This window comes from Choloepus didactylus, chromosome 11 (genome assembly GCF_015220235.1).
Source record: "Choloepus didactylus isolate mChoDid1 chromosome 11, mChoDid1.pri, whole genome shotgun sequence".
Taxonomy (NCBI): domain Eukaryota; kingdom Metazoa; phylum Chordata; class Mammalia; order Pilosa; family Megalonychidae; genus Choloepus; species Choloepus didactylus.
In genome coordinates this window covers 14313353-14331264 of record NC_051317.1, presented here as the reverse complement: position 1 = coordinate 14331264, position 17912 = coordinate 14313353, and the positions used below count along the sequence as shown (strand labels likewise).

Sequence of the window (17912 nt, the reverse complement as noted above, 5' to 3'; positions counted from 1 at the left end):
CAGACATCTACAGGACATTACATCCCAAATCACCAGGATACACATACTTTTCTAGTGCTCACGGAACTTTCTCCAGAATAGATCATATGCTGGGACATAAAACAAGCCTCAATAAATTTAAAAAGATTGAAATTATTCAAAGCACATTCTCTGACCACAATGGAATACAATTAGAAGTCAATAACCATCAGAGACTTAGAAAATTCACAAATACCTGGAGGTTAAACAACACACTCCTAAGCAATCAGTGGGTTAAAGAAGAAATAGCAAGAGAAATTGCTAAATATATAGAGACGAATGAAAATGAGAACACAACATACCAAAACCTATGGGATGCAGCAAAAGCAGTGCTAAGGGGGAAATTTATAGCACTAAATGCATATATTAAAAAGGAAGAAAGAGCCAAAATCAGAGAACTAATGGATCAACTGAAGAAGCTAGAAAATGAACAGCAAACCAATCCTAAACCAAGTAGAAGAAAAGAAATAACAAGGATTAAAGCAGAAATAAATGACATAGAGAACAAAAAAACAATAGAGAGGATAAATATCACCAAAAGTTGGTTCTTTGAGAAGATCAACAAGATTGACAAGCCCCTAGCTAGACTGACAAAATCAAAAAGAGAGAAGACCCATATAAACAAAATAATGAGTGAAAAAGGTGACATAACTGCAGATCCTGAAGAAATTAAAAAAATTATAAGAGGATACTATGAACAACTGTATGGCAACAAACTGGATAATGTAGAAGAAATGGACAATTTCCTGGAAACATATGAACAACCTAGACTGACCAGAGAAGAAATAGAAGACCTCAACCAACCCATCACAAGCAAAGAGATCCAATCAGTCATCAAAAATCTTCCCACAAATAAATGCCCAGGGCCAGATGGCTTCACAGGCGAATTCTACCAAACTTTCCAGAAAGAACTGACACCAATCTTACTCAAACTCTTTCAAAACATTGAAAAAAATGGAACACTACCTAACTCATTTTATGAAGCTAACATCAATCTAATACCAAAACCAGGCAAAGATGCTACAAAAAAGGAAAACTACCGGCCAATCTCCCTAATGAATATAGATGCAAAAATCCTCAACAAAATACTTGCAAATCGAATCCAAAGACACATTAAAAAAATCATACACCATGACCAAGTGGGGTTCATTCCAGGCATGCAAGGATGGTTCAACATAAGAAAAACAATGTATTACAACACATTAAAAACTCGAAAGGGAAAAATCAATTGATCATCTCAATAGATGCTGAAAAAGCATTTGACAAAATCCAACATCCCTTTCTGATAAAAACACTTCAAAAGGTAGGAATTGAAGGAAACTTCCTCAACATGATAAAGAGCATATATGAAAAACCCACAGCCAGCATAGTACTCAATGGTGAGAGACTGAAAGCCTTCCCTCTAAGATCAGGAACAAGACAAGGATGCCCACTGTCACCACTGTTATTCAACATTGTGCTGGAAGTGCTAGCCAGGGCAATCCGGCAAGACAAAGAAATAAAAGGCATCCAAATTGGAAAAGAAGAAGTAAAACTGTCATTGTTTGCAGATGATATGATCTTATATCTAGAAAACCCTGAGAAATCAACGATACACCTACAAGAGCTAATAAACAAATTTAGCAAAGTAGCAGGATACAAGATTAATGCACATAAGTCAGTAATGTTTCTATATGCTAGAAATGAACAAACTGAAGAGACACTCAAGAAAAAGATACCATTTTCAATAGCAACTAAAAAAATCAAGTACCTAGGAATAAACTTAACCAAAGATGTAAAAGACCTATACAAAGAAAACTACATAACTCTACTAAAAGAAGTAGAAGGGGACCTTAAAAGATGGAAAAATATTCCATGTTCATGGATAGGAAGGCTAAATGTCATTAAGATGTCAATTCTACCCAAACTCATCTACAGATTCAATGCAATCCCAATCAAAATTCCAACAACCTACTTTGCAGACTTGGAAAAGCTAGTTATCAAATTTATTTGGAAAGGGAAGATGCCTCGAATTGCTAAAGACACTCTAAAAAAGAAAAACGAAGTGGGAGGACTTACACTCCCTGACTTTGAAGCATATTATAAAGCCACAGTTGCCAAAACAGCATGGTACTGGCACAAAGATAGACATATAGATCAATGGAATCGAACTGAGAATTCGGAGATAGACCCTCAGATCTATGGCCAACTGATCTTTGATAAGGCCCCCAAAGTCACTGAACTGAGTCATAATGGTCTTTTCAACAAATGGGGCTGGGAGGGTTGGATATCCATATCCAAAAGAATGAAAGAGGACCCTACCTCACCCCCTACATAAAAATTAACTCAAAATGGACCAAAGATCTCAATATAAAAGAAAGTACCATAAAACTCCTAGAAGATAATGTAGGAAAACATCTTCAAGACCTTGTATTAGGAGGCCACTTCCTAGACTTTACACCCAAAGCACAAGCAACAAAAGAGAAAATAGATAAATGGGAACTCCTCAAGCTTAGAAGTTTCTGCACCTCAAAGGAATTTCTCAAAAAGGTAAAGAGGCAGCCAACTCAATGGGAAAAAATTTTTGGAAACCATGTATCTGACAAAAGACTGATATCTTGCATATACAAAGAAATCCTACAACTCAATGACAATAGTACAGACAGCCCAATTATAAAATGGGCAAAAGATATGAAAAGACAGTTCTCTGAAGAGGAAATACAAATGGCCAAGAAACACATGAAAAAATGTTCAGCTTCACTAGCTATTAGAGAGATGCAAATTAAGACCACAATGAGATACCATCTAACACCGGTTAGAATGGCTGCCATTAAACAAACAGGAAACTACAAATGCTGGAGGGGATGTGGAGAAATTGGAACTCTTATTCATTGTTGGTGGGACTGTATAATGGTTCAGCCACTCTGGAAGTCAGTCTGGCAGTTCCTTAGAAAACTAGATATAGAGCTACCATTCGATCCAGCGATTGCACTTCTCGGTATATACCCGGAAGATCGGAAAGCAGTGACACGAACAGATATCTGCACGCCAATGTTCATAGCAGCATTATTCACAATTGCCAAGAGATGGAAACAACCCAAATGTCCTTCAACAGATGAGTGGATAAATAAAATGTGGTATATACACACGATGGAATACTACGCGGCAGTAAGAAGGAACGATCTGGTGAAACATATGACAACATGGATGAACCTTGAAGACATAATGCTGAGCGAAATAAGCCAGGCACAAAAAGAGAAATATTATATGCTACCACTAATGTGAACTTTGAAAAATGTAAAACAAATGGTTTATAATGTAGAATGTAGGGGAACTAGCAGTAGAGAGCAATTAAGGAAGGGGGAACAATAATCCAAGAAGAACAGATAAGCTATTTAATGTTCTGGGGATGCCCAGAAATGACTATGGTCTGTTAATTTCTGATGGATGTAGTAGGAACAAGTTCACTGAAATGTTGCTATATTATGTAACTTTCTTGGGGTAAAGTAGGAACATGTTGGAAGTTAAGCAGTTATCTTAGGTTAGTTGTCTTTTTCTTACTCCCTTGTTATGGTCTCTTTGAAATGTTCTTTTATTGCATGTTTGTTTTCTTTTTAACTTTTTTTTTCATACAGTTGATTTAAAAAAGAAGGGAAAGTTAAAAAAAAAAAAAAGAAAGAAAAACAAGGAAAAAAAAATGATGTAGTGCCCCCTTGAGGAGGCTGTGGAGAATGCAGGGGTATTCGCCTACCCCACCTCCATGGTTGCTAACATGACCACAGACATAGGGGACTGGTGGTTTGATGGGTTGAGCCCTCTACCATAAGTTTTACCCTTGGGAAGATGGTTGCTGCAAATGAGAGGCTAGGCCTCCCTGTATTTGTGCCTAAGAGTCTCCTCCTGAATGCCTCTTTGTTGCTCAGATGTGGCCCTCTCTCTCTGGCTAAGCCAACTTGAAAGGTGAAATCACTGCCCTCCCCCCTACGTGGGATCAGACACCCAGGGAAGTGAATCTCCCTGGCAACGTGGAATATGACTCCCGGGGAGGAATGTAGACCCGGCATCGTGGGATGGAGAACATCTTCTTGACCAAAAGGGGGATGTGAAAGGAAATGAAATAAGCTTCAGTGGCAGAGAGATTCCAAAACGAGCCGAGAGATCACTCTGGTGGGCACTCTTACGCACACTTTAGACAACCCTTTTTTGGTTCTAAAGAATTGGGGTAGCTGGTGGTGGATACCTGAAACTATCAAACTACAACCCAGAACCCATGAATCTCGAAGACAGTTGTATAAAAATGTAGCCTATGAGGGGTGACAATGGGATTGGGAATGCCATAAGGACCAAACTCCACTTTGTCTAGTTTATGGATGGATGTGTATTAAAGTAGGGGAAGGAAACAAACAGACAAAGGTACCCAGTGTTCTTTTTTACTTCAATTGCTCTTTTTCACTCTAATTATTGTTCTTGTTATTTTTGTGTGTGTGCTAAGGAAGGTGTCAGGGATTGATTTAGGTGATGAATGTACAACTATGTAATGGTACTGTAAACAATCGAAAGTACAATTTGTTTTGTATGACTGCGTGTTATGTGAATATATCTCAATAAAATGATGATAAAAAAAAATACACCTGGAATTTATTTTGCAATCAGATAAAAAGATGAAACTGTGTTTTTCCAGATGTTTAGTCAGTTGTCTCAAAACTAGATGTTAGAATCATCTACTCTTTTCTCATTATTTAAATTGCCACTTTAGTATACTTCAAAATCTTTTATATATTTGGGTTTGTGCTAATGCTTTTTCATTGATCTGTCCATTCTGATGACAGTACCACGCTGTTCTATTTCTCTGACTGGACAAGTCTCCTCTCATTGCTTTCAGAATTTCACGGAGATTTTTCAACATATATTCTTCCAGATTAACTTAAGAATCATTTAGTCCAATTCTCTCCCATTTTACCAATCAAAAGCAAAACCAAAAACATTTTGGGTACTTTTGTTTGTGTCTATCCATATTACCGTCATAAGCATGCAAAAATGGAAACCATTTTTACACAAGGCTAAACATTTATAACAATCTACTATCTTTTAAAATACATGTGGTATCTTCTCCACAGAGCATTAATTTTAATCCGTAAGGAAACAATAAGAGATACACGGCAATTCAAAGAGTTTTTAGCCAGGCCACTACTCTTTTCCCCACTCTGGGAGAAGACTGAAGTTTGCTCTCTGGAGAGGCTGAAACTGAGGCTCCTGGACATCACCTACAGCCAAGAGCAGAGATGAGATGCCCAAATGAAAATAAGGGATTAAATACAAGTCCATACCCCAAAAGTGAGATATCTTCAGTTCCCTGAACACTGCCACCAAGTTTATTACCTTGCCACCTGCTGACCCTACAGGGGATAGAAGTATTTCTCTCTGGAGAAACAGACCCATCCAAGTAAAAAGACCTATAAAACTTAAAACTGGGGACTCCTCCCCTCAAAAAAATAATTAGTCCCATTTGATTAGTTAAGTCCTAAAGAGCTTCACTTCCAATTAACAAGTTAATAATTCACTTTAATACAAATGATCAATCAAGAATTCCCATACTTTTGAGAAGAACTTGTGGCTTAATCAATCTCCAACAGGGCCTAGGCATCAGTAATTGTGTGTGTGTGTGTGTGTGTGTGTGTGTGTGTATTTTAATATATCCAGGTGATTTCAATATGTAGTTAAGCTTAAGAAATACTGCTCTACTATGAAAGATGAGGAACAAAACAAACAGAAAAACAAACTCAGAGGAAACGGAGACAATGCAAGGCGCGAAAGAAAGCTTCAAATAAATTATAACATATATAATTATATTTATAATTTCATAATATACTTTATATGTAATATATAATACAATATATAATGTCATAAATAATACAACTATGAATTTAAAAGGCTGCTATAACAAAGGAAGTCTTCAGAGAAAACAAGCTCTTATATATTAAAAATAAGTAGCAGAAACAAAAATGCAATAAAATGGTTGAAAGATGAGAAAATTCTCAGAAAGTCATAAAGACCTCCCCACCCACCCCACCCACCCCCAGAAAAGACAGAGAAAGGAAAATAGAACAGTAAGAAAATTAGAGGCTTAATGTAGGAGATCCACATCCAACTAACAGGATTTCCAGAAAGGTACAAAGAAGAAGAAATTATCATGAACTGAAAGAAGGGGCCAATGGGGAATGACGTATGAGAGTGAAGACAGATGGGACAGAAGAATGCTGATTGTCTTCAGAAAATTATGGCATTTCTTTGATTAAAAAAATATACAAATAAAATAAGAAAGTTACATGTTTAAAAAATAAAGTGCTTGGAGGGAATGCTTTAAAAACTAGTAACAAGTATGAAATTTCAATCTGCCACATCTAACTTTCACTGTACTCACAGTTATATTTAAATTTCCTTGTTCAGCATGATGTAAACTTCCTCTGAGCACTGAAAATTCCCCTACATCTATGCCAGCACATAAGTCTGTGCTCAGATCTGGGTTATAAGGCTCCATTTATCTTCTTTCATGGAAGAATATGATTCATATGATATACACTCATTAAGAGAATTTAGTTCTGTTTCATTCTGTTTATGTGAAAGGAGTCATACTGTTAGTGGAATTACCCCTGTAGTTCCCCAAAGAATTAAAAGTTGCTTATTTTTTGATGTGCCTATTCTTTCTAGTAATTTGGAACAAATCAAAATCACAATGAACTTTCTGGATTTCAGGATTCCATGATTAGAAATATCTCCAAGAAGTTTCCAATCCTAAAAAAATGTGGGCATATTCAAACTAGTTTTTCATTAAAAGTTCATTAAGTGATATGGAAGAAAAGAAGTAAGAAGATATTTTAAAATCAAAGTCAGAAGAAAACAGGCTACTTAACAGTTTATGGATATTGTTTTATTTTCAGTCAATTGAATTAGATAAGTAAATACTAGACACAGAGACTACCATAGTCACTGATGGAAAAATTTAAGGAAATATTTCAGATTTATACTAAATTGCATCTTTCACGAAATAAAAGAGAATAAAAGTTTTCTAACCTAGCAAAATATTTTCATAACTGAATGTTACCATTACTGAATATACCAACTCATAGAATATACTCATAAAGCAACTTTATTTTTGTCTCCTAGTGTTTTTTAAAATCCATTCTATGGAGATTAGTTCTTCTCCTGCCCCTAGACAAAATCTAAGGCAAGTCTCATGACTTTTCTAGTCTCCCTTAGGTTACACAATGTCAACCTAATAATAATCAAAATTCTGAAGCTGATTTAAAGTTGAGGCTTCTCCCTTAATCTAGCTCAGGCCTGCTAGGGGGATATAGTAGGAAGCCTTACAGTTGGGGAAGGGAGTGCAGAGGTTGCGGCAGGAGTCCTCCTCTTTTCCCGTGGCTCATCCAGGATTGGGGCAGGTAGGGAAGAAGGAGAGGGAGGGAAGCAGGAAAACTCTTACTTGACCTGTACTCTTATGACGATCTGATGGTGGTGCTCTCTGGACTTAGGGTGTTTAAAACTGACTTTCCCTCTCCTGGGCACTTGTATGACCTCTTCTGAAACTGTTCCAATCACTGTGGATCTCACACCTGCAGTACCCTTGATGCTTGACATGTACCCTCCTCTGGCTGTTTTTGGGTCTTTCCTCTGCTCCTAGGAATCTGGAAATTCAATCCCTGTTAGTGTTCTTTTATCCCTCTAAGGGGACCTCTCTTGGACAGGATCTAAGAAAATCCCACAGATGCTCTTGGGGATCTTGTCCAGTCCACAGAAAACTCACATTCTTTTCCTCCACAAATCGAAAGATACAGAAGAATCCCACAAGGTATTTTCACTCTACAGTCAAAAACTCAACAGCCAGTCAGCCCACTGCCAGCTCTTTAGATCAGATTAGAACCATAATACGAGCCACCTATGTAATTTAAAATTTTCTAGTAGCCATATTTTTAAATGTAAAAAGAAACAGATGAAATTAATTTCAGCAATATATTTTATTTCACCTATATGCCCCAAATATTATCAAAACACATTCAATCTGCATTTTTTTTTTTTGCACTATAGTCTTTGAAAGTGGGTGTGTATTTTACACTTAGAGCACACCTCAATAGCCACACATGGCTGGTTTTGTACAGTGCAGCTTTAGGTTTTCAGGCCTGAGACATTACTCCACAGGCGATGTGTCAAGCTTTCCAAGTGGTCTATTACTGAATTCTCTAGCCATGAAAGAATGGAGAGGCATGTCTGAGAAAACAGCTCTCTCTGAAGAAATCCTCCTTCAGTATCCAATACCGGACCTTTTAATACCCTTTAACATGGGTGAGTTTAAGAGTCACAAAACAGGTTTTCTCTCACTTCCTTTTCCGTAAGTGCCCGGGACTTCACTGATACATACTGTCTTTGGGCCTAAGACAACATTTCTCTTTCACCATTCTGCTACCTGAATCTTTCAATCACATCTCTAGTTCTTGATGTTTCTGGAAATTTATTTTTATTAGACTGCTGGGGTGATGGCTTTCAACGACAACAAATGTAAGATATTATATAGTTTAATCTCACAAAGTAAAAAATTGACTTTATTTAAAAATTAATCTTCCCCAATACTTAAGATAACCTTTTTTAAAAAAAAAAGAAATAAGCAACTATGGACTATGTATAATGTGATTATAAATGCATAAAATAAGAAACACCTATGAACATTAAAAAATGCAACATTCAACAATGGGTGTATTTGGAAAAGAGTTACTGTGAATAACTGAGTTTCCAAGTTTTTTCAAGTAAGGATGCCACAATTTTATAGACTGGTTGTTTCCTACCTACACTTTTAACTCTTTTATAATACTTACCTATTAAGGCTGTGGTAAACCGATTCATGGAGAGAGGTTCTAAATACATTGGTCCTTCATAGGCAGACTCCAGTTCACTCCTAACATAGTCCCTAAAACAGTAAAATGAAAAGAAAGCATTAGAAACATTTCTAGCACATATGGGGGAGAAAAGTAGCCACAGCACAGTATTCCTATGAAAGCACATTATGTTAAGAACTTGTTTCCACATCTATACATTGGAAGCACTTAGGAATAAAGGATTAAACAGGAATGACCTTCCTCTCCTTCTATGCAGTGGAAAGAGACGCAGTCTACTGAAACTGAATTTTACTATGCAGAGAAGGCAGCCAAACCTCTACTTTTTGGGATTCTCTTTCTTCCCATTGTCTTTAAAAATATTTTATGACCATAAAAAGCCAGTTGAGACAACATTTCTAAATGCTATTACTTAACTTACTGATTAATACTAGTATTACATTAAATTCTCCTCTTTTGGCTCTTCTCCATCACTATATCCCCAGCCCTATTTTCCCCAGAGTTTTGCCTCCAATTATATTCCATTTTACACAGGTGAAAATCTGTGAGTCAGTTAGAAAATTAACTCATAGCAAGACACTCTTTAAAAATGGTCATTTTCAACTCTACAGGGAGTCTATGATGAGAACTGTAATATTAAGTGGGATACATACATATTTGTTTTGAAACAAATTTTAGATCAAAGATTCCTTATAAATTTCATTCATTTCACAAGTGATAACAGAAATAATGATATTTAAGTAGTAACCTGAGAGTCTGCACTCTGAAAAAAGCAGAGCTTTTAAAGGGCATTTGCAGGGAACACAGAAAGGGGAACACTAACATCGAAAGACACTTTTGACATCAAAGAAAATAAATTTATGTAAAGAAATTCTTCCTCTTTTCAAATGTTGAATGCCTTATTCATAGTATTTTAAAACAGTTTGAAACAATTTTTAATATTTCTGAACAAACTCATACTGCTGTATTTATGTTTTCAATAAAACCACTTCTGACTAGAAAATCAAGATAATTTCTTCATGATAGCATAACCAGACAAGGCATGACCCTTACATAATCATCCAGAAGAGTATTGCCAAAAATCAAAATTAAAAACTAAAATAAAAATTTTAAAGGAATATAAACAGTTTTAGGAATAATTATAAAAATTAATATTAACCAAGCTTCATGGGTGATTTAGCAATTGTCCTCTATCACTTACTATTTCTAACACTTATATATTTATATTCTCTTTCTACTGAAAGAGAAAGCCAAATTCTCAAAAGGAATGATTTTAATGCAGAGTCTCTCCCCCAGAGAATATCTAGCATTGTCTGGAGATGTTTTTGGTTGTCACAACTAGGGGAGAGGGATGCTACTGGCATCTAGTGAGTAGAGGCCAAGGATGCTGCTAAACATTCTATAAGACACAGGTCAGCTCCCAAAACAAATAATTATTCAGACCAAAATGACACTTGTGTCTTTTTTTTAAAGCAGTTTATTCACACACCATACAATCCATCCAATGTAGGCAATCAGTGGCTCTTGGTATAATTACAAATTTGTGCTTTCATCACCACAATCAATTTCAGAACATTTTCACTGCTCCAAAAAGAAAACCCATTCTAGCCGCCTATTATTAACACTTAGCACTGTTGTGGTATCTTTGTTACAACTGATGGAGGAATATTAAAATATTACTATTAACTATAGTTCAGTTTGCATTAGGTGTATTTTTACTCCATATACCACACTATTAATACTGTGTAATAGTGACATACATTTGTTCTAGTTCATGGAAGAACATTCTTATATTGTACTATGCACCACTTTCATTGTTCATAATAGGGTTCACTATTATACAGTCCCATGTTTCATCCTCTAGCTTTCCTTCTAGTGACATACATAACCCAAAATTTCACCTTTCAATCACATATTCACACACGTGATTCAGTACTGTTAATTATACTCACAAGAATGTGCTACCACAACCTCTATCCATTTCCAGACATTTGCAATAAACCTTATTAAAAATTCTGCACAAATTAAGCATCAGCTCCTCATTCTCTACCCTCATTCTATCTTCCGGTAACCTATATTCTAGATATCAACTCCATGAGTTTGTTTATAATATTTAGTTCATATTAACACTCATGTTATTGTGACACAAACAGGAATGTAGAGAAACACAAATGCTACAGGTGCAATTTACATATAATTTTCTGGTTACTCTAAGTAACCATTAATGTACTTATTATTATATTTTATATAATTTTAGGATAGAAAGCTAAAGCATTAAGAGTTATAAAGTTTAAAATAAAACATACACATAAATATAAATACCATTTATACTTACAGAGTCTTCGAAAATACTATTAAAGAAATAAATTTGTATTTTAAAGAGATGTAACTCTGGGCACCAGTACTACCTAGGGTCTTTAAAGTCCAGTAATTCTTTTTGGCCAAAGCATATCCCTCTCCAACTGGTCCAGTTAAAAAAAAGGGCCAGAGTCAACACACAGAGACAGAAAGCAGATTGCTGATTGCCAGGGACTGACAGGAGGGGCAGAGTGGGAATCAACTGCTTAATGGACATGGGCTTTAATTTGAAGTGATGGAAATATTTTGGAATTAGATAGAGGTGGTGGTTGCAAAACACTGTGATGTATTAAGTGCCAATGAATAATTTACTGTGAAATGATTTTGTTATGTAAATTTCACCTCAATAAAAAAAGGGGGAAAGCCATAAAAAGGAATGAAATTCGATAGATGCAACAACACAGATGACTCTCGAAGACACTACGCTAATAAGCCAGTCACAAAAGGACAGATATTGTATGATTCCACTTATATGAAATATCTAGAATAAATTCAGAGACAGAAAGTAGATTAGAGGTTACCTAATCTAAGGGGAAGGGGAAATGGGCAGCTATTGCTTAATAGGTAAAGGTTTCCGTTTTGGGTGATGAAAAAGTTTTAGTAGTGGAAGGCAGCGATGGTAGCACAATGTAAAAGTAATTAATACCATTCAACTGTACAGTGGAAAATGGTTAAAATGGCAAATTTTATGTTATACATACATTTACCAAAATAATGCGGGGGGGGGGGGGCAGCTAAAAGAGCTCTAGCCCCAAAGAGAAAACTCAAAAGTTACCCAAAAACGACTTCAGTCCCAAGGAGCCATCTCAAAGTGAGAGGATAAGAGAAAGAGACTGCAGAGTTGGGTTCCCTGTCATGTTTTTCTTCCAGTTTGGTTTTGTCATTATATTATTAATGTTTTAAAGTATAACTCAGCTTTATTCTAGAACTTCGTATTGCTGAGACACTTGCAAATTGTATTCCATTACTTCAAGGCTCCTTCAATTTACTTGCTTTTTCAAAGCTTCTTTGTCTTTCTTTAGTCTCCTACTGTAAGTTCTAATCACGCATAAAAAAATTCTAAAGAAAATTAACATTTTCTGTACTTTTTTTTCCCTCAAAAAGAATTTATTCTTTATATAATATGTTGCTAGTACTCTGCTAGGCCCTTGATTACTGCAGTAAGCAAGATAGACACAATCCCTGCCATAGTGAAGCTTACAAACAAGGAGGGGAGCCACACAGTTACCCTAACAATTTTTTCATTACAGTTGTGATAAGTACTGCAAGAAAAATACAGGATTCTGTGAAGGCTTCTAAAATTTTTAAAAAGATTTCAGTTTTAGGTTCAGGGCTCTATTTTAAAATGTTATTTATCTTTTAATTCCTTTCACTTCTAGGTTCTTACTTTTTCATTTAGCTAGTTCTATCTAGCCTTTTACTTCTAAGTATTTTACCTCTCATTCTATTTTATTGAGTTATAAAATGTTTTAATGTAACTATTTCCTTTTCTTTTATTCTACCCTATATCTTTGTGTTTTTTTAAAATCTCCTCTCAACTATCTCATCCTTTTCATGATTTCCTTTTTAATTCTTTTTCACTCTCTGTATATTCTTCACTATTTTGTGATTCGTTAAGATTACAGGACACCAACGGAGGTCTGCACTCCAGAAGAATAAATAATCAACTTTCAGACCATGAGAACACCCCAATTTAAGCAGTTTCCTCTCATTCGGTCTCTTTTTATGCTCTGCTCTAAGATCCTAGGAATAGCTCTCTCCTTACACTGTACTCTCCCCATTACTGTCCAAGCAGATTCCTGGTTTTAGTCATTCTACCACAGAAATTAATATCTTCCCTAGGCCCTTAGATCCTCTCCCCTTTGCTCAACTACACTCTCAAGATAGTCCTCCACATCCACACTCACTGGGATGCTTTTATTATTTAAAAAGTGGGAAATAACAAGTGCTGGAGAAGATATGGAGAAACTGGAATATTTGTGCATTGTTGGTGGGGATGTAAAAAGGTGCAGCCACTGTGAAAAGCAGTATGGTGGTTCCTCAAAGAGTTAAACATAGAATTACCATATGACCTGACAATTCCATTCTTAGGTATATACCTAAGGACAATGAAAACAGGGACTCAAGCAGACTACTCTTGCACACCAAATTCACAGCAACATTATTCACAATAGCTAAAAGCTGGAAACAACCCAAATGTCCATCAACAGATGAATGAATAAACAAAATCTGGTACATATACACAATGGAATATTATTCAGTTGTAAAAAAGTAATGAAGTTCTGATACATACAACATGGGTGACAGGAAGGTATTATGCTGATAAGTAAGGCACGTAAGGACAAATACTGTATGATTTCACATATATGAAGTATCTAGAAATAGCAAATTCATAAATACAGAAAGTAGATAACAAGTTACCAGGAGATGGGAAAGGAGAAGAAGGGAGAGTTGTTGCTTGGTGAGGTAGGTAAGGTATTTGTAAATTTTGGAAATTTTAAAATAATATTTTAAAAAAGGGTATTTGGACACTGAGTAAAATAATTTAACAAATACTGTAATGATAAGGATAGTTATAATAACAATAATAAGACAACACTTCAAAATCCTCCCTGTTTGGTTAATTCCTCCCAGTTTGGCTAATAAGCCCCACCTCAGTAAAGGCAGCCAGGCCCAGAGGGCCTGCAGACTAGAGCCTACAGAAAGCCCACTTTGGACCAGCTGAACACAGATCCAAGCAATGGCTTTGGTGAAGCCTACCAGCCACTACTGAGCTGTTCCTTCTGACAGGAAGATCTGGACACTGCCTCCCAAATTGTAGAGGAGAACTGAAATAAGGATCGATGTTAATGAAGATCTCTATATTTAACCAATGGACAACTTCAGGGCATCCCATGCTGGCAGGGACAACCGTTAGTTAATCAGACCCCAAAGAGTGGGTCATTCACAATACTAAAATATAAAAAAATAAGGATCCAAAGTAGGAATTATCCAAAGGGCTATGTGACATTCTAGGCCAAAAATCAGTTAATTTGAGGCAAGAGCCCTGAAATTCTGATTTTTAACAAAATGTTATAATCATTTTAAGACCGAAACAGATGAGATGTTCAAGAGGAATATTACGATTTTTCAGTTTAGAAGATGTACATGGTAAAGTGTAGAAAGTTTGTCAGAACGAGAAATTCTGCTACCTTAAGTGATTAAATCTTTTCCTTCTTAAATCTCTCTTCATTTGTGCAGTTTGTGGAATGCTGACAATCAATCATGAACACTAATAAACTAAACACTTTGAAAATCTAGTTCTCTAGTCATCTATGAGAGTATCTACTCCTTTGACTAAAACTGTTTGGGGCACACGAAATGGGTAAAGATGTATGAAAGAGGGCTTCAGGAATAGCCTGCAGTTAGGAAAACGCTTGCTAAAAAGTAAACAACTAAAAACAAAAACATAAGTGCTTACTACTTTACCAACTGATTAAAGATCCTTTACACACAATCCTTTCCCTTAAACAATCCATCTGGCTGAGTCACCGGACAAACTAGGAACAACCTGTACACCCTGGTCACCTACTTCAAACTTCCAAACAACGTTAATTCCAAAGAAACCTAATATACTTTTACACAAAATGAAGTGGCTAGCCCTCCATGTTATCTTACCAATATTGCAAACAAAAAGCACTCTTCAATTTAAGAGACCCTAGACATCGAGACAGTCAAATACAATACATGTATTTGAGATCCTACTATAAATACTGTATATTTACACACACACACCCCTACTATATCCTCAGAATTGTGCTAGGAATTTAACAGTTCATTTATCCAGGGTTTAATTACTGAAATTGTCTCTGTTATCTTGCTTCTCTTTTCATCTTCCTTCTGGCCCCTTAGATATTTAGTACTCAAGTCTGATAATATTCAAAAGAAGAAAACTTATCAAACACTGAAATAGATCAGCTTTATTCCTGCCAAAATTAAAAGTTTAGTATATGAATGATAAAACTCATTTTAACAATTTCTTCCTCATCTACAGCAGTGGTTCTCAACAGAGGATAATTCTGTCTCCCAGGGGGGATGATACTTGCCAACGTCTGAACACAGCTGGTGGGGAAAGGGTGCTCCTGGCATCTAATGAGTAGACACACTGGTGTTGCTAACAGCCTACAGTGCACAGGACAGACCCCACAACAAAGAATTACCTGGTCCCAAATGCCAATATTCCTTGAGGTTAAGAAACCCTGATCTACAGTTTTGAATTCTACAAACTTTCATAAAACAGAAAGCCGGCTATCTGAATTTTACATATGAGTAACTCTTGGGAAAGACTTATGTTTGAAACCATACTTACATGCCCAAGAGTCAAGGTGAAAAGCGTATTACTTTCATTGTTTGAAACCCAGTTCTACTGGGGCTCTTAATTCAAATCACACAGACATAAAATTGATGTATTGGTTCATAAATACGACAATATTTAGAATACTGGAGTTTAAAAATTTTAGAGAAAAACACATAACTGTGGATGTGAACTACAAACACACTCATAATGGTCACGTCAGTCTGCAGAGCTTTACTTTTCTTCTCATAGTTCTGGACAGTCTCAATATTAAAGCAGGATTGGCACTGAAAAATGTATTCCTCTCAACACTCAAAATGAAAGCGTAATTTAGTAATTTTAAGAATTAAAAAAAGTGGCATTTATCAAATTCTAAAGAATTCAATTAGAATTACTAAATTAATACTAAATATTTATACTACACTAAGCCCATAGATTTTCTAATGTTTAATTCTTCTGAAATGCAAATTATATCCCTTCTATAGACATATTTTAAGCAAGCTTTTATTCATTTAAGGATGGTCAGCTTCATTATGTGAGCTTGTGTATTATGGGAAGGTAGAGAACTAGCTTCTCAAGAGTTTATGGAATTTGCAATTTAAAAATATTTGCAAATGTCTTTCAAGTTAGATTATGAAATATCAAATTAATCATTAAAGCTATCCAAATATTGGTTCTCCTTCTTAGGACACACCACTCTGTGTCGTGACAGAACTAGACTGCTTCAAGTTACAAAGCCTAAAAACATGTTATTTAGCAGATTAAAAACTTCCTGTAAAAAATTCCCATCTAAACACTTTGAAAAGTAATAAAAACTTGTGACACTAATAATAACAGAATGATATAATAAAACTACATGTTTTTAGCATTCATAACACTGAATTTATAAAAACAAAAAAAGACTTAAAACTACAATTAACATAGGTTCAAGTAAGGCTGATTTAGAACTAAGTTTCTTTTTAAGAAACAGACGTGAAACATGAGGAACACAAAGTAAGGCAAATACAAAGTAAGTGTCCAGCAAAAAGATACTTTGGAGTCTAACTTCTGGATTTCAAACTTAAAACAAAGCTACAGTAACCAAAACTGTATGGTGCTGGCATAAGGCAAGACATAGGGATCAACTCAGAGTCTAAAAATAAATCTTCACATTTAGGGTCAACTGATTTTTGGCAAGGGTGAGAAGACAGTTTAATGAGGAAAGAACAAAAGTCTTTTCAACAAATGGTGCTAGGACAAATCGATAGGCACTTATTAAAGAATGAAGTTGGACCCCTACCTAATACCATATACAAAACTTAGCTCAAAATGGATCAAAGACCGAAATGTAAGAACTATAAAACTCTTAAAAGAAAATAGGAATAAATCTATGTGACCTTAGATTAAGCAATGGTTTCTTAGACATGACACCAAAAGCATAAGCACAGAAAGAAACGAGATATAAATTGGACTTCGTTAAGATTTAAAATTTGAGCTGCAAAGGACATCAAAGAAGTAAAAAAGACAACATAGTGAATGCAATTAATGCCACTGAATTGTATACTTAAAATGTGAACTATTATATGTTACCACAATAAATTTTTTTTTTTAAAAAAGTGAAAAGACAACTCACAGAATGGGAGAAAACTTGACAAATCATTTACCTGATATGGGATTAGTATCTAAAAAATATAAAGAATTTCTAAACTCAACAATAAAAAGACAAATAACCCAATTTAAAAATGGGCAAAAGATATGAATAGGCATTTCTCAAAGATATACAAATGGTCAATGAGAACATGAAGAAATGCTTGACATAGTCAGCCATCAAGGAAATGTAAATCAAAACCACAGTGAAAGACGATTTCACACTCAGCAGGATGGTTATAATAAAAAGGACAGATAACAAGTGTTGGTGGGAAAGTAGAGAAATAAGAACCCCCATGCAGTGATGGTGGAAATGCATAATGGTATAGCTCTTTTGAAAAACAGTAGCAATTCCTCACAATGTTAAACACAGAATTATCATATGATTTAGCAAGTCCACTCTGGAATATATATCCAGGAGAAAAGAAATCATATGTCCATGCAAAAACCTGTAAACAAATGTTCATTGTGGCATTATTCTGAATAGTCAAAAAGTAGAAACAGCCCAAATCTCCATCAACTAATAAATGAATAAACAAAATGTTAATGCAAGGGAACATTATTTAGCCATAAAAAGAAAGTAATGATATATACCACAACATGAATGAAACTTGAAAACATTATGCTAAGCAGCAGTCATAAAGGACCACATATTATACAATTTATTTATGTGAAATGTCTAGAATAGACAAATCCACAGATAGAAAACAGAT

The 17912-nt window shown here is 35.3% G+C and overlaps 1 protein-coding gene across 2 annotated transcripts in view; it reads right to left on the bottom strand.

Annotated features, from left to right (window-relative positions):
• The window catches only part of RNF145 (ring finger protein 145), a 69781-nt gene that overhangs the window by 31771 nt on the left and 20098 nt on the right, over nt 1–17912 (bottom strand). For both annotated transcript variants that reach the window (XM_037798812.1, XM_037798811.1), the window contains exon 4: nt 8865–8956. In XM_037798812.1, coding sequence (XP_037654740.1) covers nt 8865–8956 — 92 coding nt within the window. The remainder of the gene's footprint in view (nt 1–8864; nt 8957–17912) is intronic.